Source organism: Hemiscyllium ocellatum, chromosome 14 (assembly GCF_020745735.1).
Source record: "Hemiscyllium ocellatum isolate sHemOce1 chromosome 14, sHemOce1.pat.X.cur, whole genome shotgun sequence".
Taxonomy (NCBI): Eukaryota; Metazoa; Chordata; class Chondrichthyes; order Orectolobiformes; family Hemiscylliidae; genus Hemiscyllium; species Hemiscyllium ocellatum.
In genome coordinates this window covers 65913620-65935440 of record NC_083414.1, presented here as the reverse complement: position 1 = coordinate 65935440, position 21821 = coordinate 65913620, and the positions used below count along the sequence as shown (strand labels likewise).

Below are 21821 nucleotides of genomic sequence, written 5' to 3'. Positions count from 1 at the left end.
TATTAATAGTTTTAGCTTCCAGTACACACAAGTGCACCATTATTGAGTGTTGGAGTGACAGTTCTAAATTGTTTGTAAGTATATTTCTTCATGCAAACCCGATTGTCCGGCAAATGTTGTCCAATAGCAGAATCTGCGTGGATTTCCTCCGGGTGCTCCGGTTTCCTCCCACAGTCCAAAAATGTGCAGGTCAGGTGAATTGGCCATACTAAATTGCCCGTAGTGTTAAGTAAGTGGTAAATGTCGGGGTATGGGTTGGTTGCGCTTCGGCGGGTCGGTGTGGACTTGTTGGGCCAAAGGGCCTGTTTCCACACTGTAAGTAATCTAATCTAAAAGTCTAGAATCGCATCTACCGTTGGATGCTGGTTGCGTACACCCAAAGGAATGAATACCACTTGTGTTGTTACTGCATAGCAGCAGCTAGCTTCGCCTATTGTTCAGACATCTGAGATACCTTACCCCAGACAATCTGAGGTAGGCTGGGCACTTTTCAGAACCAAAAATGACACCTTTGAGCCTTACCTGAGTTTGCGTGATCTACAATGACGTACCTCTGATCAGGCCAGCCATTATCTCAGGGGAGCTGTGATGTACCATGCTTCAACATCAAATTTTCAGGTGAACAAATGACTCCGGGTCAATTCACAAAGTTGCCAGTAAGGCCAAACTTACCACACATGGAGCTAGAAACATCGCAAAGAGGATCCTGACCAATGAAGTTAGGTTTATGATAGACAGTAGTAGATTATCCCTGGCTGATTTTTCAATTAGGATATTGAGGAAACAGAAGCCTTCCAGTGACTTTTCTCCAGCAATGATTTATTAATTTCCTTTTCATTCCCGGTGTGCAGGTATAAGAAGAAAAGCCAGGAACAACGATCCAGCGAGCAGCTGTCCCTTCTACAGCCCAACACTATCAACGTGCTGACTGAGAAGCTAAAGGAATCCCAAAAGGACTTGTCAATTCCTCTTTCCATAAAAACCATTAGCGGTGGTGGTGGAGCTGCCGCCCATTCCCAGCCTTCTCCAACTCCCAGCAACGAAAGCACTGACACGGCCTCCGAGATCGGAAGTGCTTTCAACTCTCCGCTTCGCTCTCCCATCCGTTCGGCCAACCCCACCCGTCCTTCGAGCCCGGTCACCTCTCACATCTCCAAGGTGCTATTTGGAGAAGAAGAAAGTCTGTCGCGAGTGGATTGCATGCGTTACAACCGGGCAGTCCGTGACCTTGGGCCAATAGTTAGCACAAACCTGTTGCATCTGGGCGACGAAGGAATGCTGCAGACCCTGGGAGTCACAGGTAGAAGCTAAGCTGAGCAATTGCGATGACGGGGTGAAGTCCTGCAATGCAAAAGATAGTATCAGGAATATATCACTTTGCCTTTCAATCCTGTTCCACTGTTAATGAGATCATGACTGATCCGTAGCCGAAGTCCACCTTTTGATACCTTTCATTAACGAAAAAAAGTATCAATCTCTGTTTTAAAATTAACAAGTGATCCACCACCAGTTGCCACTAATGGTGGAGACTTCAACCCTCTCTGTGTAGAAATGTCTCCTAATTTCACACCTCACATCTAACTCTATTTTTAAAGTATACCTTCCAATCCTAGAATCATCAGTTGAGTGGAATGATTTTATCTCTATCTGTCTATTCTATTCCCCTAAACGTTGAATAATTCAAACAAATCACCCCATAATCTTCCAAATTCTGGGAAACGAACCACTTTGTTCAACCCCACTGCTTTTAGTTTAACTCCAGGCGTTCAAGTGCCATTCTGGTAAATCTACTGGCTTCATCTCCATCCTTCCAGGCACGTGGTGCCCAGAATTCCTCTCAGTACTCCAGGTGAGGCCCGACCGTGGCCACACATTGCTGAAGAATGCCTTCTATATCCTTATATTCTGCTTCAAACATGAAGCCAGCATTCCATTAGTCTTTTTAACTATTTTCTCTACCGGTTAACGACATTTTAATGATCTGTTTGCCTGAAACCCCACCAGTCTCTTCAGACCTCTAATGCTTTGACCTTTTTCATGTTTTTAGGTTCAAAGTAAGTGGCTTCGCATTTGCTTTATTTGATTTTATTTGCCACAGTTTTTCTCAATCACCTAATTTATCAACATTTGTATAACATTAGACTTTTATCTACATCATCTTAGTGTTAACAGAAAATTTTGATATGTGGCTTTCCATTCCAATGACTAAGTTATTCTTGAATACAGTGAATACTTGAGGCATCAACACAAACCTTGAAAAGTACTGATAGCTGCATCCTGCCTATTTTATTTCTCTATTTTTTCCATGTGCTGTGGGCATTGCTGACACAGCCAGTATTTGTTGCATATTCTTAATTGTGAGCTGAGTAGCTTGCAAAGCCATTCAGAGGGAAGTTAAGAATTAACCCTACTACGGTAGTTCTGGATTCACTTACAGGGCAGACCAAACAAGGATGGTGGTTTACTTCCCAAAAGGATATTAGTGAACCAGATGGGTTTTTATGACAATCAGTAGTAGTTTTATGGACACCATTTCTGACGCTAGCTTTTGTTATGAAGGTGTGGGTGTACTATACCTTTAAGAAAGTAAAAGCTAGCAGAGACAGCACCAAATGTTTTCAATAAGTCACAATGTAACACGTGCTCTAGCTACTGGGATAGCTAGTTGCCTGGCAACGACAAAACAGATTCGAATTAGGCGAAGCAGTTTAACTTATACTCCAAAAAATACCAAATTCCAATCAAGTTTGAATTGAGTATGTTGACAATCGTAAAAGCCAATGACACAATCCAATGCTTTGGGATATAAGACAGGGGAAAATTGAACAGTTTGGAGGAGAACTGCCACCAGACCAACAGCTGTGTACTGCTAGTCAGAACTCTGAGAATTTGCACAGAGTAAAACCTCAACACTGACTGGAGAGCCAATGTACCAATGAAGATAAAGAGAAGATTCGACTGCTGGCTGGTTTTAAAAAATTTGGATTTTTCTGTAAATCTTAAATGGGAGTTTTATTGGACTAGTATTAGAGAAGAGAAAGTAGAAGATAGGTTAGACGAAGGAATTGTAAATAGTTGTTAGTTAATTATTCTTGGTTATACTTTAAGAAATAAAGTTGTTAATTTTTACTTTAAATAGTTTTTGGCCACTTGAGTTGTTACAGATTACTGCACGAGATAAATCTTTTGTGTTGCTGGTTTTAAATTAAGCAGGAGGGTTTACCCTGTGTCGCAATGCTTTCAATTCCAGATTTATTACGAATTGCATTTAAACTCTGCCAGCTATCATGATTGGATTTGAGCTGTTGCCCCAGATCATTAACTTCTGGATCATTAGTCCTGTGACATTAAAACCACAATAGGTATCTTATAGATCACCTGACAGCAGCTCCAGTGCTGGATTGTATAAATGCTGAAATTAGACAGTCATGTACAAGGACAGAGTCATATTTATGGGGGAGTTTAATCTCAACATAGACTAGGAGAGACAGACAAGCAGCTGCCAGAAAGATTGTGAAATTCCAGAGTGTATGCAGGAAAGTTTCCTGCAACAATATGTCTTGGATGCAACAAGCAGACAAGCAATATTGGACATAGTAATGAGCAATGAACCTGACTTAATTAGTGACCTAAATTGTTCATGAGCATTTTTCAAATAGTGATCATAACATGATCAAGTCTCATGGAGCATTTGTAAGAGTTAAGCAAAGATCGGATACCAGAATTTTGGATTTAAGTAAGGTAGACTTTAATGGATTGAGGCAGAGACTGTCCATAATAAACTGGGAAGCTTTTGAGGTTTAGTGGATTGTGTTCATATCCAGTGAGTTGCTTTTAAAAGTGTACACAATTGTTATATAGATTAAAACAGATGTCACGATCCCAGAAACAGCAAGCAAGACAAGAAACCAGTTTTCTGTTGTGTTGGTTGAAGCAGGGCTTTGCTGAGTACATAGTGTTGGTACCTCTTTGAATAGTGCCTCTGATTCTTTACATCCGGAGGGTAGTGGCTCATTGCAACAGCCTTTTCCAGAGAGTTTTCTCAAATCCTCGAGTGAGTTTTGATTGCTGGCACTGCTGGAGCTTCCCAGCAAGAGTCAGCATTTAAGGAGCAGCTAAAGAAACAATTTCAGGAGAGAGAGAGAGAGAGAAGACTGGAGTTTGAACCCAAGAAAGTTGGAAAGAAGGAAAGGATGGGAAAAGAAATAGGGGACACAAGCATCAAAAACGGAGGCAATCAACTCATCTACCTGTCAACATCACTTTTTGAGCCAGTATTGATGCAGTGGTAAGTAGCTAGTCCCACCAGCAAGCATCCAGTGGTCCCCAGTTTTTACTGCAGCAGGACTTCCAAGAATAGACGTTAAATGTTAACCTCCCCACAGGAATTTGTTAACTCCTCAGTCATTGTAAATCCACTTGTCACATTGATCTTAAAATATTCTGTGATAATCTTGATATAACAATTGGTTATACCATTTGTCTGTGTGAAGGTGGAATACATATATAAGCCAACTGACGGAATTGCCAAGTGCAAATGGGTCACCTCTGAAAGGCACTAATATCCGGTCCCTGTCTCAAGATGTTCACTTTATAGGCTTCTGGATAGTGCTGTTGTATAATTAGATCCTCCATGCTGTAGGGGCAATCTTAGTAAAGGTAAGATTCAGGGAATGACTGACATTTTTGAACGCTTGAGAATATAAGGTATTCCAAATTTATGACCAGTCTGTAATTTGCGATTGATCTCCCCTGGTATTGAATATCAAATTTTTAGGAAATATTTGTTAACTGCTACTCGGACATAGGTTTGTAAACTGTCATGGCTTTGGTTATAGAGCAACAGAAAACAGACTCCATTAAAAGCTCACCATTGCGTCAATGTGCGGACAGACTCACAGAAGTTAAAATGGAGGATGGAAAAGAGTCCCCAGGGTCCTGCGACAGGAAGGAGAAATATTCAGGGAGTGGAAGCAATGAACAAAATATTGCAGAAAAATATTCCCCTAAGGTAAGTGACTAACGCGTGTTTAGTCGATGGAATGATTCACATCAATAAGTAGGTTATTACACTGTTTGGTTCAGAGCAATTTTTTTTCATTCACTAATGGGGTGTGAGAGTTGCTGCCTGGCCCTGGTTGCCTTTGAGATGGTGGTGGTGAGCTGCTTTCTTGAACCACTCTAATTTGTTGACTGTAGGTAGGTCCTCAAAGCCATTAGGGAGGGAGCTCCAGGAATTTGATCCAGTGACACTGAAGGAACAGCAATATACTTCTAAGTCAGAATGGCGAGTGGTTTGGAGGGGAACTTGTAGTTGACAATGTTTCCATGTATCTGTGACCGTTGTCCTTCTAGATGGTGGTGGTCATGGATTTGGGAAGTGCTATGTAAGGAACCTTGGTGAGTTGCTGCAGTGCATATCGTGGTGGAGGGAGTGGATGTTTGCAAAATGGTGCCAATCAAGTGGACTGCTTCGAATTGGATGGTGTCAAACATTTTGAGTAATGTGAGAGCTGCACTTAACCAGGCAAGTGGAGTGTATTCCCAACTTGTGCCTTGTAGGTGGTGGATAGTATTTGAGGAAGCAGGAATTGCAGGATTCCAAGCCTCTGACCTGTGCTTGCAGCCACAGTGCTTAGGAGGCAAGTACAGTTGAGTTTCTGGTCAATGGTAATCCCAAGGATGTTGATAGTGTGGAATTCACTGAAGGCATTGCCAACAGTTGTCATGGAGATAGTCATTGTCTGACATTTGTGTGGCATGAATGTTAGTTGTCATTGTATTTCGGTACAAGTGACAATACATAAATGAATCAATCAGTTTGTCAGCCCAAACCTGGACATTGTCCAGGGCTTGCTGCAATTGAACATGGATCACTTCAGTATCTGAGGAGGCACAAATGGTACTAAACGTTGTGCCATCATAGGCAAATGTCTCCATTTCTTATCTTATGATGGAGGGAAGATCATCAGTGAAGTAGCTAAAGGTGATTGGGCCTAGAACACTACCCTGAGGAATTGAAGGGATGTTCTGGAGCTGAGATGACTGGCTTCCAACAACCAACATTTGGAGGTGTCAGTGTTGGACTGGGGTGGACAAAGTTATTGTCTTTGGTCTTTTACTATAAATTCTGTGTCCTATGATCCTGCCCCACTAGCTACCTGATGAAGGAGCAGTGCTCTGAAAGCTTGTACTTCGAAATAAACTTGGTATATAATGAGGTGTTGTGTGATTTTTAACTTTGTCCAATAATCACCACCATCTTCAGATATGCCAAGCATGACCCTTTATTCCCATTGATTCCAGTTTTGCTAGGGGTCCATGATGCCATGTTCATTTGAATGCAGCCTTGATGTCAATACCTCTCACCTTATGTCTGAAATTCAGCTGTTTTGTCCGTCTTTATACCAAGGCTGTAAGGAAGTTGGGAGCTGAATGGCCCTGGGGACCCCAAACTGGGTGTCACTGAGCAAGTGCTGCTGATGACACCTGCTAAAGAGGGATTTTAAAGAGGTGTCTGAGTCTTGTAGTCAGGAGCAGAAATGGATCTTTGTTTGGAGCTCCTTTACCAAGTGTGGGAGGGGTCAGGGACTGCTCCAAGTCTGGCTTTCATGTGAGGCCCATTTGCCCTTTTAATTACAGCTCAGATTGGAGGTCAGTGACAATCTACCCTTTCCCAATAAAATACAGGATATTAATACGTACTGCGCTACAATGGTTACATGCAACTATGACATTAGTGCTTGCCACATCCCCTCTGACCTTAACATCCAATCCTGCAAATACACGATCAACAATGGACAACCTCATGGTCCTCCTTAGGTCCCCCTATCATCTTGTGATGTTACCAGACCCCTATCACCTGTCCTTGGGCCCCTACAATGATTGACCACATTCCCACACCGATTGTTATGTTCCTTCTTAGACATTTGCCAGTCACATTGTATGCTTACTTATTACTAATGACTTCTCATTAGAAATTCATACTCCTTACTGACCTTAGTACAGAAGATGAAAAAAGATGTTAATATTTTTTTATCAATTGTTATGATATTTGTAATATCAGCTCTAATATAAAGAGAATTGTAAAGTTATGCATAGTTAAACTAATACTATGATTCTGTGACAAATGATTTCAGGAACAACTTCTCCCTTATTCCGTTTGCGAAGCAGAAGGTATTTATTCTCTTGAGGTCATAATGATCCTGTTTTAAAAATGTTTCTGCCCTCCCTTGCTTTTAGTCTCTTGTGAGGTTGTTTTGTTTATACCTTTTTGTTCCAACCTTGCTAACGGGGAAACAGGTTTCTCCAATGGCTTATCCTAAACTAGGCTCTGCATCCAAGGCTAACTGCTTGCAGAAATATCTAATGAATTTAAACTTGCATTCTTGTACAAATGTGTACCTACTGTAATATATAATTATCTAAAAAGCTTCATCTCAGGAAGTTCAAGCTTTCCTTACTTCAATACCAATCATAAATCTCAGAGTGTGGTTTCCAGAGTATTATTGTTTACATTATAGTCCCATCTTACTAAGACTCAGCCATTTTGCCATCTAGCTGTGAAAGCCATGATTTGAGCTATATGAATTGCTACATAGCTAAAATTTCCTTTGATTGTTTGTGTTAGTTACAAAGAAAACCCCTAATAGCCATTTTGTCACAGTCAGCCATGGGCAACTACAACAGATACTTGCTATCACTTTACTGATGATCAAGAATAGACTGATTGGCTGGTAATTTGCCAGGTTAGATTTGTCCTGCAGTAGGCTATTGGCGAAATATTGTCAGAGTCTAAATCCAGTACCTCCAAATGTTTGTTGATTGTCGTCACATGGATTGAATTTGCTGAAGATTGGTACCTTTTATTCTGGAGTCCTCTCATGGAGGTATGGTCTCGTGGTATTGTCACTGGACTAGTTATCCGGAATGTTGTGAGGACATGGGTTCAAATCCCACCATGGCAGATGATGGAATTTGAAGTAATAAAAGTCTATCATGATGGCCATGAAACCAGTTGGTTGTCATAAAAATCAATCTGGAGGTGTTCTTTAGGGAAAGAAACTACTGCCCCGACCTGGTCTGGCCCATGTGTGACTGGTGACCCACAGCAATGTGGTTGACACTTAATTACCGTCTTAAATTGTCTCCTACTCTGCTCCCTGTCTTCATGGCTGTCACTGACTTTGGCCTTCTTATATGCTTTGACCTTTAACTTTATACTCTCCTTAACTTAATTGGTTAGCCATTGTTGGTTTATCTCTCTCTTAGAATCTTCCCATCTTACTGGGATGGATTTTTGCTGAGAACCATGCATTATCTCCTTAAATGTCTGCCACTGCTTGCTTACTGTCATTCCTGCCGGTCTATCTGATGAAGGGCTCTGGCCCAAAACGTCGAATTTCCTGTTCCTTGGATGCTGCCTAACCTGCTGTGCTTTAACCAGCAACACATTTTCAGCTGCCGGTCTATCTGCCCAGTTAAGGTTAGCTAACTCTATCCTCATTTCATTGTAATTCCCTTTATTTAAGATTTTCTGCCCCAAGTTTCTCGCCCTCAAATTGAATATTAAATCCTGTCATGGATGTAGGTTTGCTGTCTGAGCTAGAAGGTTTGTTTTCAGACGTTTCATTACCATACTAGGTAACATCATCAGTGAGCCTCCGGATGAAGCGTTGGTGGTATGGCCTGCTTTTGATTAATGTGTTTAGGGTTCCTTGGGTTGGTGATGTCATTTCCTGTTCTTTTACTCAGGGGCTGGTAAATGGGATCCAAGTCAATGTGTTTGTTGATAGATTTCCTGTTGGAATGCCACGCTTCCATCAATTCTCGCGCATGTCTCTGTTTGGCTTGTCCTAGGATAGATGTGTTGTCCCAGTTGAAGTGGTGTCCTTCCTCATCTGTATGTAAGGATACTAGTGAGAGAGGGTCATGTCGTTTTGCAGCTAGTTGACGTTCATGTATCCTGGTGGCTAGTTTTCTGCCTGATCGTCCAGTGTAGTGTTTGTTATACTTCTTGCATTACATTTCGTAAATGACATTAGTTTTGCTTATTGTCTGAGTATGGTCTTTCATGTTCATTAGCTTTTTGTTTTAGTGTGTTCATGGGTTTGTGGGCTACCATGATGCCAAGAAGTTTGAGTAGACTGGCAGTCATTTCCAAGATGCCTTTGATGTAGGGAGAGTGGATAGGATTTTTGGATGGGTTGTTTGCTGAGAAATCGGTGGACTGTGTTCATTGGGTACCCATTAGCAAAACTAATGTCATTTACAAAATACCTTGCAAGAACTGTTAGAAACACTACATTGGACAATCAGACAGAAAACTAGCCACCAGGATACATGGACATCAACTACCCGTTCTTTTTAATACACTGTATAGGTGATTTTCCTCCTCTCTCTGTAGTTCATCTGTGCTGCAGTGTGTGGTGGCTCATTGAAATAATGTCCTAATGCAACTTCATTTGTGGGTGTTGGAATGATTGCTTCTGTAGTTCAATATTTGGGCTGTATGTGTTGTTTTCCTGTAGACACTGGTTTGAAGTTCCCCATTGGCTGTTCGCTGTACTGTGACATCTAGGAATGGCAATTTGTTGTTGTTTTCCTCCACCTTAGTGAATTTTAGTGAATCCTCGTAAGGGCATAAAATGGCCTTGAAAGTTTCCTTTAATTTGTTTTGTTTAGTGATGACAAGAGTGTCATCCACATACCAGACCGAAAGTTTGGGTTGGATGGCTGGCAGAAGTTTGTTCGAGTGTCTGCATTATTGCTTCTGTTATGAACCCTGATATCGGAGATCCCACGGGTGTTCTGTTGATTTGTCTGTAGGGTTTTGTTGTTGAAGGTGAAGTGGGTGGTAAGGCATAGGCCCAAAACCTTGACAATGTTGTCCTTGCTGATGAAGTTGGTGGTATTTGGTGTATGTGTCTTCGGTTTTTCTAATAGTGAAGTCAGTGTTTCCTTGGCCTGCTTTCTGGTTGGCTCCAGAAAGCTATCCCTAAAGCACTCTGTGAATTAATTGTCATAGCTACCCTTTCCAATTTGATTAATCTAATCAACATCACGGTTAAAGTTACCCATAAAATTGATCTATTGTTTTTACATGATCTTATTATTGTTGATTCACAGCCTTTCCCACAGAGTGGCTACTGGTTGGGGGATTTGTACACTGTCTTTATCAATGTCTTCTTTCCCTGGTTTTATTACCTTCACCAAAACAGACGGTACATCATCCGAGCTTAGGTCATCTCTCCCAACTGTTGTTATTTAATTTCTTATCAGTAGTGCTACCTCAACACCTTTTTCCACCTTTCCTGTCTCTTCTAAAAGTCAAATGTCCCTGGATGTGAAGTTCCCAGTTTTGATCTCCTTTTAACCATGTTTCTGTAACAGCTAAGAGATGGTATTCATTAATTCGATTTGAGCCATCAGTTCATCTATCTTATTCCGACTATTTCCTGTGTGAAGATACAAAGCCTTTAAGTTTGTTCTATTGCACGGTTTCCCACCCATTTCTGGCTTCTTGGTACAACGTCACGTTCATGCCTTATGTCCATTCTTTCTACTTTCTGTCAACAATCAACCCCATAAATAACCTGAAATCCTACCCTCTCCTTTGCCTTTGGTTCTATAGCTTTTCCATGCGAACGATGCCACCTCTCGCCGCCTCACTATTTAATTTCAATCCTTAACTACAACTTCCTCACACTCTTTAGTTTCAAGTCCTAACTACATCCCAAGCTATCCAATTTGCCAGGCCTCTGGTCCCAGCATGATTCAGGTTGAGCCCCTCTCACTGGAACAGCTCGTTCCTTCCCCAGTACTGGTGCCAATGTCTCATAAATTCGAACCTGTATCTCCTGCACTAGTCTTTAGAGCCAAACATTGACCTCTTTAATATTGTTGAGCCCTGTGTAAATTTGCTCATGGCTCAGGTAGTAATCTGCAGATTATTTTACCGATTATGCTTTTTAATGTAGCTCCCGGCTGCTCATATCTCCTCAGCAAAACCACTTTCCTCTTTCTATTAATGTTGTACCTACACCGACAAGACAACTGGAATTTTCCCTTCCCATGCCAAGAATCTTTGCAGCCTAGCTATGACATCCTGTACCTAGGCGCCGGACAGGCAACACATCCTTCAAGACTCTCCATCTTAGTCATAGTGAGCAGAGTCTATTCCCCTGCCTATTATGCTCCAACACAATTTCTCTTTCCTCCCCCCACCCCACTCCTTGAATTACTCCCTGTACTGTGGCACTATGGTCAATTTGCTCATCCTCCCTACAGCCCCCAGTCTCCACACAAGGAACAAGAATCTCTAACCTGTTAGGCAAGCTCAAGGGCTGAGGTTTCTTCAGCCCTACCTCCTGGATCCATCTGCCTGCCTCACTCACAGTCACAACTTCCTGTCCTGACCACCGACCACATTCAAGGTGTTTAATCTAAAAGATGTGACTGCCTCCTGAAACACAGCATCCAGGTAACTCTTCCCCTCCCTGATGTGTTGTAGTGTATGAAGCTCAGACTCCAGTTCATCAACCCTGAGCTGGACTTCCTATAGCAGTCAACACATGTTCCTGATGTATTCACTGTGCACCACAATGGAGTCCACCAATTCCCACATCGTGCAGATCCAGTACATCACTTGGCCCTGCATCTCAATTTTGTTAACTTATTCTTTTTTTAAAAAAATCAAATTAAGAAGTTTCCTTCTGGTCTTTTTGTTTTAATCTGTACATATTTCTCCTATTTACTTGCAATGTGAAAATAACCTCTAATAGATAGTCAAATTAGCAGCTTTGTTTTTATCAGTGGGCTTACAGTTTTCCAGTGATAGCACTCTTTGTTTTATGCAGTCCCTGGACCTCAGTTTACCTGTTAAAAGACTTTACAAACTATGAACCAAAAAGCAAGCAAAAAGCTCTTTCCCTCAGCGGCCTCCAAAATTCTCAAACTATATACTCACTCCAGACGTGATCTCTCCTTCATGACCACGCGAAGCTCACAGCCCACCAACTCGAAAGATTGAGCCAGCCAAGTCCTAAAGGACATTGCTACTAGACTGGGTCTGCTGCAGGCGGTGAGGGCAAAACAGATCTCACTCTCACCGAGGTGCCTGTTGGAGATGCATCTGTCAATTACAGTATCAGTAAGAGAGACCACAGCACAGTCTTTGCGGAGCCTGAGTCTTGGTTTTGATCGTGTCTGGCATTTTTCCATGCTAAATGGGAGAGACTTTTTGAACAAATGTAACAGCTCAATACCGGGACCCACAAGATGCTGTGGACCATCAGAAGCAGCTGAATTGTACTCGAACACAATCTGCAACCTCATGGCCTGACATGTCGTCCATTCTACCATTACATCAATTCAGGGGATCAATCCTGGTTCCATAGAGAGTATGGGAGGGCATGCCAGGAACAGCACCAGGCATACTGAAAAATGAGGTGTCAACCAGGTGAAGGTACCAAACAAGGCGATTTGTGTATCTAGCATGACAAAGAATATTCCAGGTTTCACCTCATCTTTGTTCTAGCTTGTCTTGGTGTCAGAGCAGTGGTACGGTCTCCAAAATTAGTCTCACTCTCCTTAGGAAGACTCAAAAGTTAACCAGAAAGCTGCAACTAAATGGTGTTGGATAGACTTTGGGTAAGAGCAATAGGGCAAGGTAATAGTAAATTTCTGACAACCCTAAACTAGGACCCTTCAAAAGAGGCCTCACTTCAATAAAGGAGAGAGCAAACTGTGTCTAGTTAAATGTCACTAACTGTGTTTTTGCAAATGGTTGCCTGTTATTCTCTTTCTTGGGATGGTTTGAAGCCTGTGTAACTGTACTGACTTTCTGGTTACTACAGTAATTAATCATATTGATTCTGCAGGCATGTCTCTGAGCAGCCCTCCCTGCTTCCCACTTCCCACCCTGCGGAACATGACCCGCAGTGTGAATGAGAGATGTTGTATGCTGTGGCAGCAATGACTGCTGTGAGGCCTGGACTTTGCAGGGACAAGTCCCTTTAAATGCTTGTTTCTGGTAAAATGGGCAGTATGGCCTAACTGACTGTGGGCTAATTCTTAGCTGCTGCGCTTTGTTTTGCACTGTTTTTAAAAATGTCTGAAGGTTAAAACGTCTGCCTTCACCCTCTCAGCCCAATATTCCCACAAGTGTCTCATTCTCTTTCTCCCTTCTCCTTCCCACCCGCACTACAGTAGGCAGGGGACGCAGAGAGTTCCCCTGACTATCCAGGTGTGGACTGTTTCAAGAGACAGTTGCCCAGGTTGATTATCCATACACGGTGATAGTGTACTTACTTGTACTTAGTGAATGGATCAGGCAACAATTGATAGTAAGCAAGATTAAATCACATTTATTCTCGGGCAGTGAGAAATGTCAAACTTTAATGAAAAGCAAGGTTTCAATCATCTTATTTCTATATTTGTTACACTTTCCCTCTTGGTAGGTGTGAAGCAGAGAGATGGTGTTGTATGTATTGCTAGCTAACTGAGTCTTTTGTGGAAACATGGCTCCATTTTACAACCTTTTATGCCGTTCCCAGGAGTTGCTGGCATTATTGAAGTGCGTGGAGGCCGAGATCTCGAACTGTGAGATATGCCTTAAGGAGGAAGTGGAAAAGCGCAAGAAGTATAAGGTGAATGGGAATGATAGCTATTTTCTTTCTCTCTGTCTGTAATGTTCTCTCACTGGGGTAGCACGGTGGCTCAGTGGTTAGCACTGCTGTCCCACAGCGTCAGGGACCCGGGTTAGATTCCAGCCTCAGGCAACTGACTGTGTGGAGTTTGCACATTCTCCTCGTGTCTGCGTGGGTTTCCTCTGGGTGCTCCAGTTTCCTCCCACAGACCAAAGATGTGCAGGTTAGGTGAATTGGCCATGCTAAATTGCCCGTAGTGTTAGGTGCATAGTCAAAGGGAAATGTAGGAATGGGTCTGGGTGGGTTACTCTTCAAAGGGTCAGTGTGGACTTGTTGGGCCGAATAGCCTGTTTCCATTCTGTAGGGAATTTAATCTACTCTCACTGAATGAATACAGTGCAAGGAATTGATACTGTCAGTCACTCAGTCTCAAACTTCACATGTTTTGCATTTACCTCTGAATAAGATGCATTCTTGACCTGCAATCCAATGTGAGTCACTGGGAATGATCTTTGACTTCAGCAACAATGCAGAATGGCTGGTAGCAAATCAGCTGCCCATTTTGGATCCCTGCCCAAATTTGATCTTGGTTGAAGTCTAAAGGGAACAAGGCTGTGAGCTGTTTTTCTCATCCTCCTTGACTTCAATGAGAGGAGAAAAACTGAAGAAGGAAAATAATCTTTGAAGCATTGGGTCAACAGCTGAGCAGTAACAATCGACATCTATTCGGTAAAATGTTGCTGCTGGGCATCGAGTATTAAATTGTCACTTAATTGTTTGTTTCACGTATGTTTTAAGAACAGTTTCTCAGTGACCATGTTTTGTGCTACTTTTAACCAGATTGATGACCAGCGAAGAACCCACAATTATGATGAGTTCATCTGTACTTTCATCTCTATGCTGTCTCAAGAAGGTAAGGCACTGTTTGTCAAAACCTTGAGTCTGTTTGAGGACTTTACCAATAGGGAAGAACTTTGCTACTAATTACCAGTCATGGTTAGTTTTAGCCTGACCTGCTGATTTCTGTATACAAGAGTCTGGCATGTTGCCATCTCGACATCTTTGCACCCTTCAAGGTGGCACCTAATGGAACTAAACTCTGGTTTAAACATGCATTGGGGATTAATAAAAGCTGTGCCTTAAAGTTAACCAACGTATTGAGTCATCTTTCTCCACCTGTTGGAGTGCGACCTCATAGTGAGAGTGTTACTTGCTCCTAATCCAACCTTGCCCCATACTCAGTCAGAACTATTAGCTCTGTAGTTTTTTAAAATAGGCAGTGCTAAAATCCATTTTCATAATGAGCGCAGAATTTTAACAGCAGGAAACCCTGGAGAGGGCAGTATTACTTCAACAATCCCAAACCATAAATGTTGTTGGACATGAAATATTGTGATTAAGAAACTTGTTGACAGGGCCTTTGAGTCGGTCAAAACCACTCAAATCCTCTGTGGGCAATGCTGTATTAGCAGCTCAGCTTATGTGGGGAGAGTGTAGATCAAAAGAAGAATGTCCAATACTTCAAACAGAAGCCACCCCTCATAAGTTCCTCATCCTTTCCCAACTGGACATTTCCTGTGGAATTTGATGTTAGTATTGCTCAAGGTTGATATTGTGTGGGTAGACTGGGTGATTGTTTTCCCCACATGAACCATGTGGCCAACCCACAGGGTCGCACTCTTAAAAGTTACTTGGTCACCATTCCCCAAGATGAATTCCAGTCGAATGGATCCCTGAGTTATTGATCACCGCTGTCTCAATTTCCCACCAGGAATGCTGGCCAGCCTTGTGGAGCAAAACATCTCGGTGAGGAGGAGACAGGGCGTCAGCATCGGGCGCCTGCACAAACAGCGCAAGCCAGACCGGCGGAAACGTTCCCGGCCGTACAAAGCCAAGCGACAGTGACGCTTGCAGCCCCGTTTGCACCCTGGCACCCGTGCCCTTCAGCATCGGACCCACCCATCCCTGCAAGATGGGCTAGCAGCAGCTCTTTTTACTGAGGTTGTGCATGCTGGAATCGGCTGGTGGAGCTGTGCATCCCCTTTACTGACACTGGACTGGGATGCCAGATAATTACACTAACTTCCAGTTTGGTTTGAAACGTTGAGCAGTCGACAGTCCACCAAAACCTTGCATGGGATCAGTCAAAAGTGGGGTCACTGGTATGAAGCAGCTGCCTTCTAACAATGAACCAACCCCAGACAGAATCTGTGTGCTCTTCCCAGCAGTGTTCGATGCTTGCAAGCAGGACAGTACTGAATACATGGGATCTACAGCCTTGTTCGTCATTCTATAAACAGTCCGAGTGTGCTCCATTTTATCGTTTCTCCGCTGTGCACCATCCAAATTCAAACTTTCCTCTGAATTCCCTGTTGTCTTTGGAAGTGCATTTATATTGGGGATTTGCTAAAGGACCACTGTTACACGTCTGGCCACTGACTGACTACCTGAAGGAACTAGGTTGCTTGACCTGTGATGGATAAACCAGAACTGTGGAATAAAGCCCTATTTATTCAGAGGGTAACAATTCCGATTTTGAATTAATTGAGAGTTCAAATTAAAGAGCACTTTTTAAAAAAAAATGTCGGGTGTAGTCAGTGATCAGTTGAAACCAACCTGGATTAAATGTAGGTAATTGTTGTAGTTGGAACAGAAACGTCATTTGGTGAGATTACGTTGTGTTGATGTCATAGAGTCATGCAGAATGGAAATAGACTCTTCGGTCCAACCAGTCCATGCCAACAATGTTCCCAAGTCAAATTAGTCCTACTTACCTGCATTTGGCCCATATCCCTCCTTTCATGTACTTACCCAAATGTCTTTTAATTATTGTAACTGTACCTGCATCCACCACTTCCTCGTGCAGTTCATTCCACGTATGCGTCACCCGCTGTAAAACAAGTTGCCTCTCATGTCCTTTTTAAAACTTTCTCCTCTCACCTTAAAAATATGCCCCCCTACTTTTGATCTCCCCAACCTTAGGGAAAAGACCTTTCCCATTCACTTTATCTATGCCCCTCATGATTTTATAAACTTCCATAAGGTCACCCCTCAGCCTCTTGCACTCCGGTGAAAGAAGTCCCGGCCTCTTTTCACAGTGCAAACTTTCCAGTCCCAGCAACAGCCTCATAAATCTTTTCTGAACCCTATCCAATTTAATAAATATCCTTCCAATAGCAGGGTGACCAGAACTACACACAGTACTCCAGAAGAGGCTTCACCAACGTCCTGTGCACTTGGTAAGGTGATTACTGTTCACCAGAAACTAGATCTCCCATGGTATTACTTCCTGCTTGCATTGGTTCAACTGTGGCCCTGACCTGATTGCAGTCTCCATATGATCTCTCAGGTATAATACTGGAAATATTAGGTACTTGTACAAAATATGCATGTAACCTTGTCATTTCCTCCCCAAGATACAGAATGATAAATGTCATGGAATCATATCGAGTCTGCCTTGACCAAACTCCTAAATCTACACAACTCTCACTTTCCAGCACTTGACCATAGCCTTGAATACTATGACATTCCAAGTGCTCACCTAAGTACCTTTTTGTAAAGGTTGTGACATTTCCGACCTCAACTACCCTCCAGCCCAGATTATCCTCGGGTGAAGAAGATTGTTCTCCAATCCCCTCTGAATCTTCTGCCCTCTACCTTAAAATGATTCCACCCCCACCTCCACTATTGACTGCTTCCCTCAAGTCAGTACTTGAAGGGGAGATGATGCGTTCGATTTACCTTGTCCATGATCCTCATAATCTTATACACCTCAGTGAGGTTTCCCCCTTCCCCTGCCCAAACCTCTCTGCTCTAAAGAAAACAACCCAAGACTATCCAGCCTCGGCTCCGTAGCTGAAGAGCTCCATCCTAGGGCAACATCCTGGTGAATCTGGTCTGCACACCCTCTCGTGCAGTCACAATTTATTTTGCTCTACACTCCATGGTGGATTTTAAATATTTCCTTCATATGTTTGCACTTTATTGTGAACCGTATTTCAGTAAGGTACAGGTGTGAACCACTGACTAACTTCAGGCGCAATATCTAAGATCAGTGTGTTTTTTACACAGTCCCTTCAGATTCTGACACAGGCTTGTCCAACAGGCAGCCAGTGGCCCACTGATGTATCCTGTGGGGCCTACTGAGCTGCTATTTAAAATATAGGTAAGTGTAACTGGAAGACTTTACAAGGTACGACTCCTTCAATTAGAGGTCAGTTCTGTCTGGTGTTTACTGTTGATAAGCTCAATGGTGAGGGAAGCAGTCAGTACTTGGAGGAGCAGTTCTAGGCCTGGAACCACAGCAGCAGGTCTACAGGCCGAGGATTGCTGGGGAGGTGGGGGGCATCTGTTTGAGAAAGGGAATGAGAGTTGGGGGCTGGGGAAACCGAGTCCATACCCAAGAGTTGGGGAGGAGACAGGATGGTGACGAGGAACAGTGTAAGGGCAAGGTGAACTGTCGGACCAGGTGGGAGGAAGTGCCCGTTGGTACGTTCAAAGCCATCCTGCACTGCTTTGCACTGATTGTATTAGTAAGCCTCCTGGATGTGTGTGGGTGAGAGGATGGGTGCTCTGTCTAAGTGGGTGTGAGAGTCAGACTGAGACACAGTCCCATTCTCCCCCTCCTCTTGACTTCGCAAAGCGCACTGGGAGAGGAGAAAACTCTCGGCTGAAAAGCAAAAATACTTACAGCTCGGAACATAAACCACCAGAGATGAGTTAAGATCAGTGTTGATTAAACCTAACTCCTCAGAACACCCCCTGGCTTCACACTTCAGAACTTGAGGCATTGTTATTTTTCACCGTGCCTCCCTTTTTACCCAAAAGGGCCAAAAGATGTTTTATGAGTTAGCTCGGCTACTTGATACTTCCTTAAAAGTTTTTTTTAAAATCAATAACTGATGCAAATTGTCAATTTACTGGTGTGGAATTTATCATTTCAAAATTTATGTTTACTGTTGTGACAAATCTTATCTGTCTGAAATTCACTTAGCGACCCCTCCAAATGAAAGGAAAATTGAAAGGCGGGCCCATTGCATATTTCTAAGAGAGTGGAGTTATAAAAAGTAAGGAGGTTTTTGATCAAATTGTACAAGATGCTAGTCAGGTCATAGCTGGAATACTGTGAACAGTCTGGGCCCCTTATCTAAGAAACGATCTGCCATTGGAGGTAGCTCAGAGAAAGTTCACTAAGGCTGATACCAGGTATGGAGGGGACGGCCTTAGGAGGAGCGGTTGAGTAGAGTGGGCCTACACTTGTTGGAATATAGAATAATGAAAGGAGGCTTTATTGAAACCTACACAATTCTTAGGGGACTTGATAGGGTCGATACAGGCTGTTTCCCCTTGAGTACCAGAAGGTATAATCTCAGAATAAGGGGTTACACATTTAAGAACGAGATATGGTGGAATTTCTTCCCTGAGGATAGTGCATGTATAGAATGCTTTATTACAGAGGGCTGTTGAAACTGGGTCATTAAGTATATTTAAAGTTAAGATAGACTTTTATTCTGTAAGGGAATCAAGGGTTATGGAGAGTAGAGTTGAGGATTATCAGATCAGCCATAATTAGATGGCGGAGCAAACTCGATGGGCTGAATGGCCTATATTGCTCTTGCATCTTATGGTCATGTGAAAGCATTGGACAACTCTTTCAACTCTATTCCCCAAAGCAGGACCAACATTCATTCCACCAGATTCAGAAATTTTATTTAACATCCTAAAACCAAACAAAAATCTGGGAGGAAAAAAAGCCTTGAAAAACAGTTGGTGATTTAACTCACAAATCTACTTTAGCTTTTGGTGTATCCATTAGATTAGATTAGACTTACAGTGTGGAAACAGGCCCTTCGGCCCAACAAGTCCACACCGACCCGCCGAAGCGCAACCCACCCATTCCCCTACATTTACCCCTTGCCTAACACTACGGGCAATTTAGCATGGCCAATTCACCTGACCCGCACATCTTTGTGACTGTGGGAGGAAACCGGAGCACCCGGAGGAAACCCACGCAGACACGGGGAGAACATGCAAACTCCACACAGTCAGTCGCCTGAGTCGGGAATTGAACCCGGGTCTACAGGCGCTGTGAGGCAGCAGTGCTAACCACTGTGCCACCGTGCCGCCCACATGCCACCGTGCCGCCCACAATTGTTGAGTTATTTTGGATATAGGAGGCACATTGGCAAAGTCAGTTCACAGGGAGTTCAGCAAGTTACAAAGAGGATTGTGAAAGACTTTGAGAAAGACATTAAATGGCATCTGCCAGGTCTTTGCCCGTTCTATGAGGAGAAGCTTTCTGAGAGATAAACATTATGAGATCAGACAAAACGTTCTGTGGCATTATACATGACTTCAGTGTAGTGGATTGCCTCCCTGATGCCAATGTCAAAGATGTCACGGAGCAACTGAGGAGATCCTTCAGGGGAAAGAGGGTTGACCAAATGTCATGGTCCACTTTGGTACCAAATGTACAGGTAACAAGAGGGCTGAGGCCCCGATAGCAGATTTTAGGGAGTTGGAAAAGCAATTAAAAAGCGCCACCTCGCACAATAACCTCATGATTTCACCCAGTGCCATGTGCTTGTCAGCATCAGGACACAAGCATTGGTCAGTTGAACATGAAACGAGAGAATGAATGTAGGAGGGAGGGTATTGGATGGTTTAGACATTGGGGCATCCTCAAGAAGATTTGCTTGTGCTGTTGAAGTGGGTTTAAACTAGATTGTCAGGGGAATGGGAAGCTGCAGGATAACCCATATTGGAAGGAAGTAAAGTTGGTAACAGAAGTAGAAAAGCTGCTGGGGAAACTGGAAAACAAGAGAAGTAAAACTAAACATACGTACATTCAAATGCAGAACAGTGTGGAAAAGATAACGTTAAGGGCACCCTATCTAAATGCACGCAGCATTCACAACAAGGTACATATAAACAGATATGATCTAATTGCTATTACACAAACATAGCTATAATGGTGACCAGGACTAGGATCTGAATCCTTAATGATATTTGATGTTTAGGAAGGACAGGCAAGAAGGGAAAGGAGGTGGATTTACATAAATGATGGGATCAGTACATTAGTAAGGGAGGGTCTCAGATTGGAAGAGCAACATGTTCGAATCTGTTGGCATTAAGAAGAAGCAAGAAGCTGCAGACGTTGTTTGGAGTTATTTATCGGCCACCAAACATTAATGTGGGGCATGTTTGTCAATCAGGTCACGAGAGATGCCTGTAGCATGAACAACATTTATTGATCGTGGGTGACTTCAATCTGCAAATATTCTCTGGGTAAACAAACTAAGCACTAGAAATGTGGAGGACAAGTTTCTGGAGTACAGTCATTTCTTCTGTAGCACAATAGTCACGTTCCCAAGTGACCCTGCACTATATAAGAAACGTGCAATACAAACAACACTTAAAGTATTGGGGATGCAATCGTGCTACAGCCAATGTATGTTTTAAAAGTTTGTGCTACAGAATCACCGTCCCCTATTCGTCGATCACATTACAGCGAATTTGTGTGGACGAAACGCACGTTATTGCAGAATGACCTGTGTGTCAGGGATGGTTTCACAGAACAATATGCTGACAAGCCAACTAAAGGACAGGCTACTTTAGATTTTGTACTCTGTAATAAAAATGCCTGAATTAACAATTCCATTCTAAAAGAACGTTTCAGGATGAGTGACCACAATATGGTAGAATTTTACATTATATCTGAAAATGAGTTGTGCAATCTGAAGCAAGGATGTTACATTTGAATCAGGGAAATTATAAAGGCAAGAGAGACCAATTTGGTTGAGGTGGTTGGGAAAATATGTTAAAAGGCATAACTTTACATAAGCAATGGAGAGTCTTTAAGTAACTTCTGCATGGCTTATAGCAATAATACATTGGTTTCAAAATGCAAACGCTGGAAAAAGCTCATGAAAGAAGTTAAAGATTGTATAAGATTAAAAGGAAAAGCTTATAATGTTACCTGAAATAATAGTAAATCTGATGATTGAGAGCTTTTAGAACACAGTAGGGGACCAAGAAGCAGATGAGAAAAAGGAAAATAGAATAATAAAGCAATCGAGCAAAACTTTTTTTAAAATGGAGTGTAAAAGCTTCTCGATGTATAAAAAAGAAATGTTTGGCTGAGACCAGAAGGGTCTATTTCAAGCAGAGTCA

The 21821-nt window shown here is 42.6% G+C and overlaps 1 protein-coding gene across 2 annotated transcripts in view; it reads left to right on the top strand.

Moving 5' to 3' along the window:
- The window catches only part of bap1 (BRCA1 associated protein-1 (ubiquitin carboxy-terminal hydrolase)), a 73119-nt gene extending 56888 nt beyond the window's left edge, over positions 1–16231 (top strand). For both annotated transcript variants that reach the window (XM_060835751.1, XM_060835752.1), the window contains 5 exons: positions 852–1300; positions 4839–5011; positions 13557–13649; positions 14490–14562; positions 15421–16231. In XM_060835751.1, coding sequence (XP_060691734.1) covers positions 852–1300; positions 4839–5011; positions 13557–13649; positions 14490–14562; positions 15421–15554 — 922 coding nt within the window. In that variant the 3' untranslated portion in view covers positions 15555–16231. The remainder of the gene's footprint in view (positions 1–851; positions 1301–4838; positions 5012–13556; positions 13650–14489; positions 14563–15420) is intronic.
- Positions 16232–21821: the final 5590 nt, after the last annotated feature.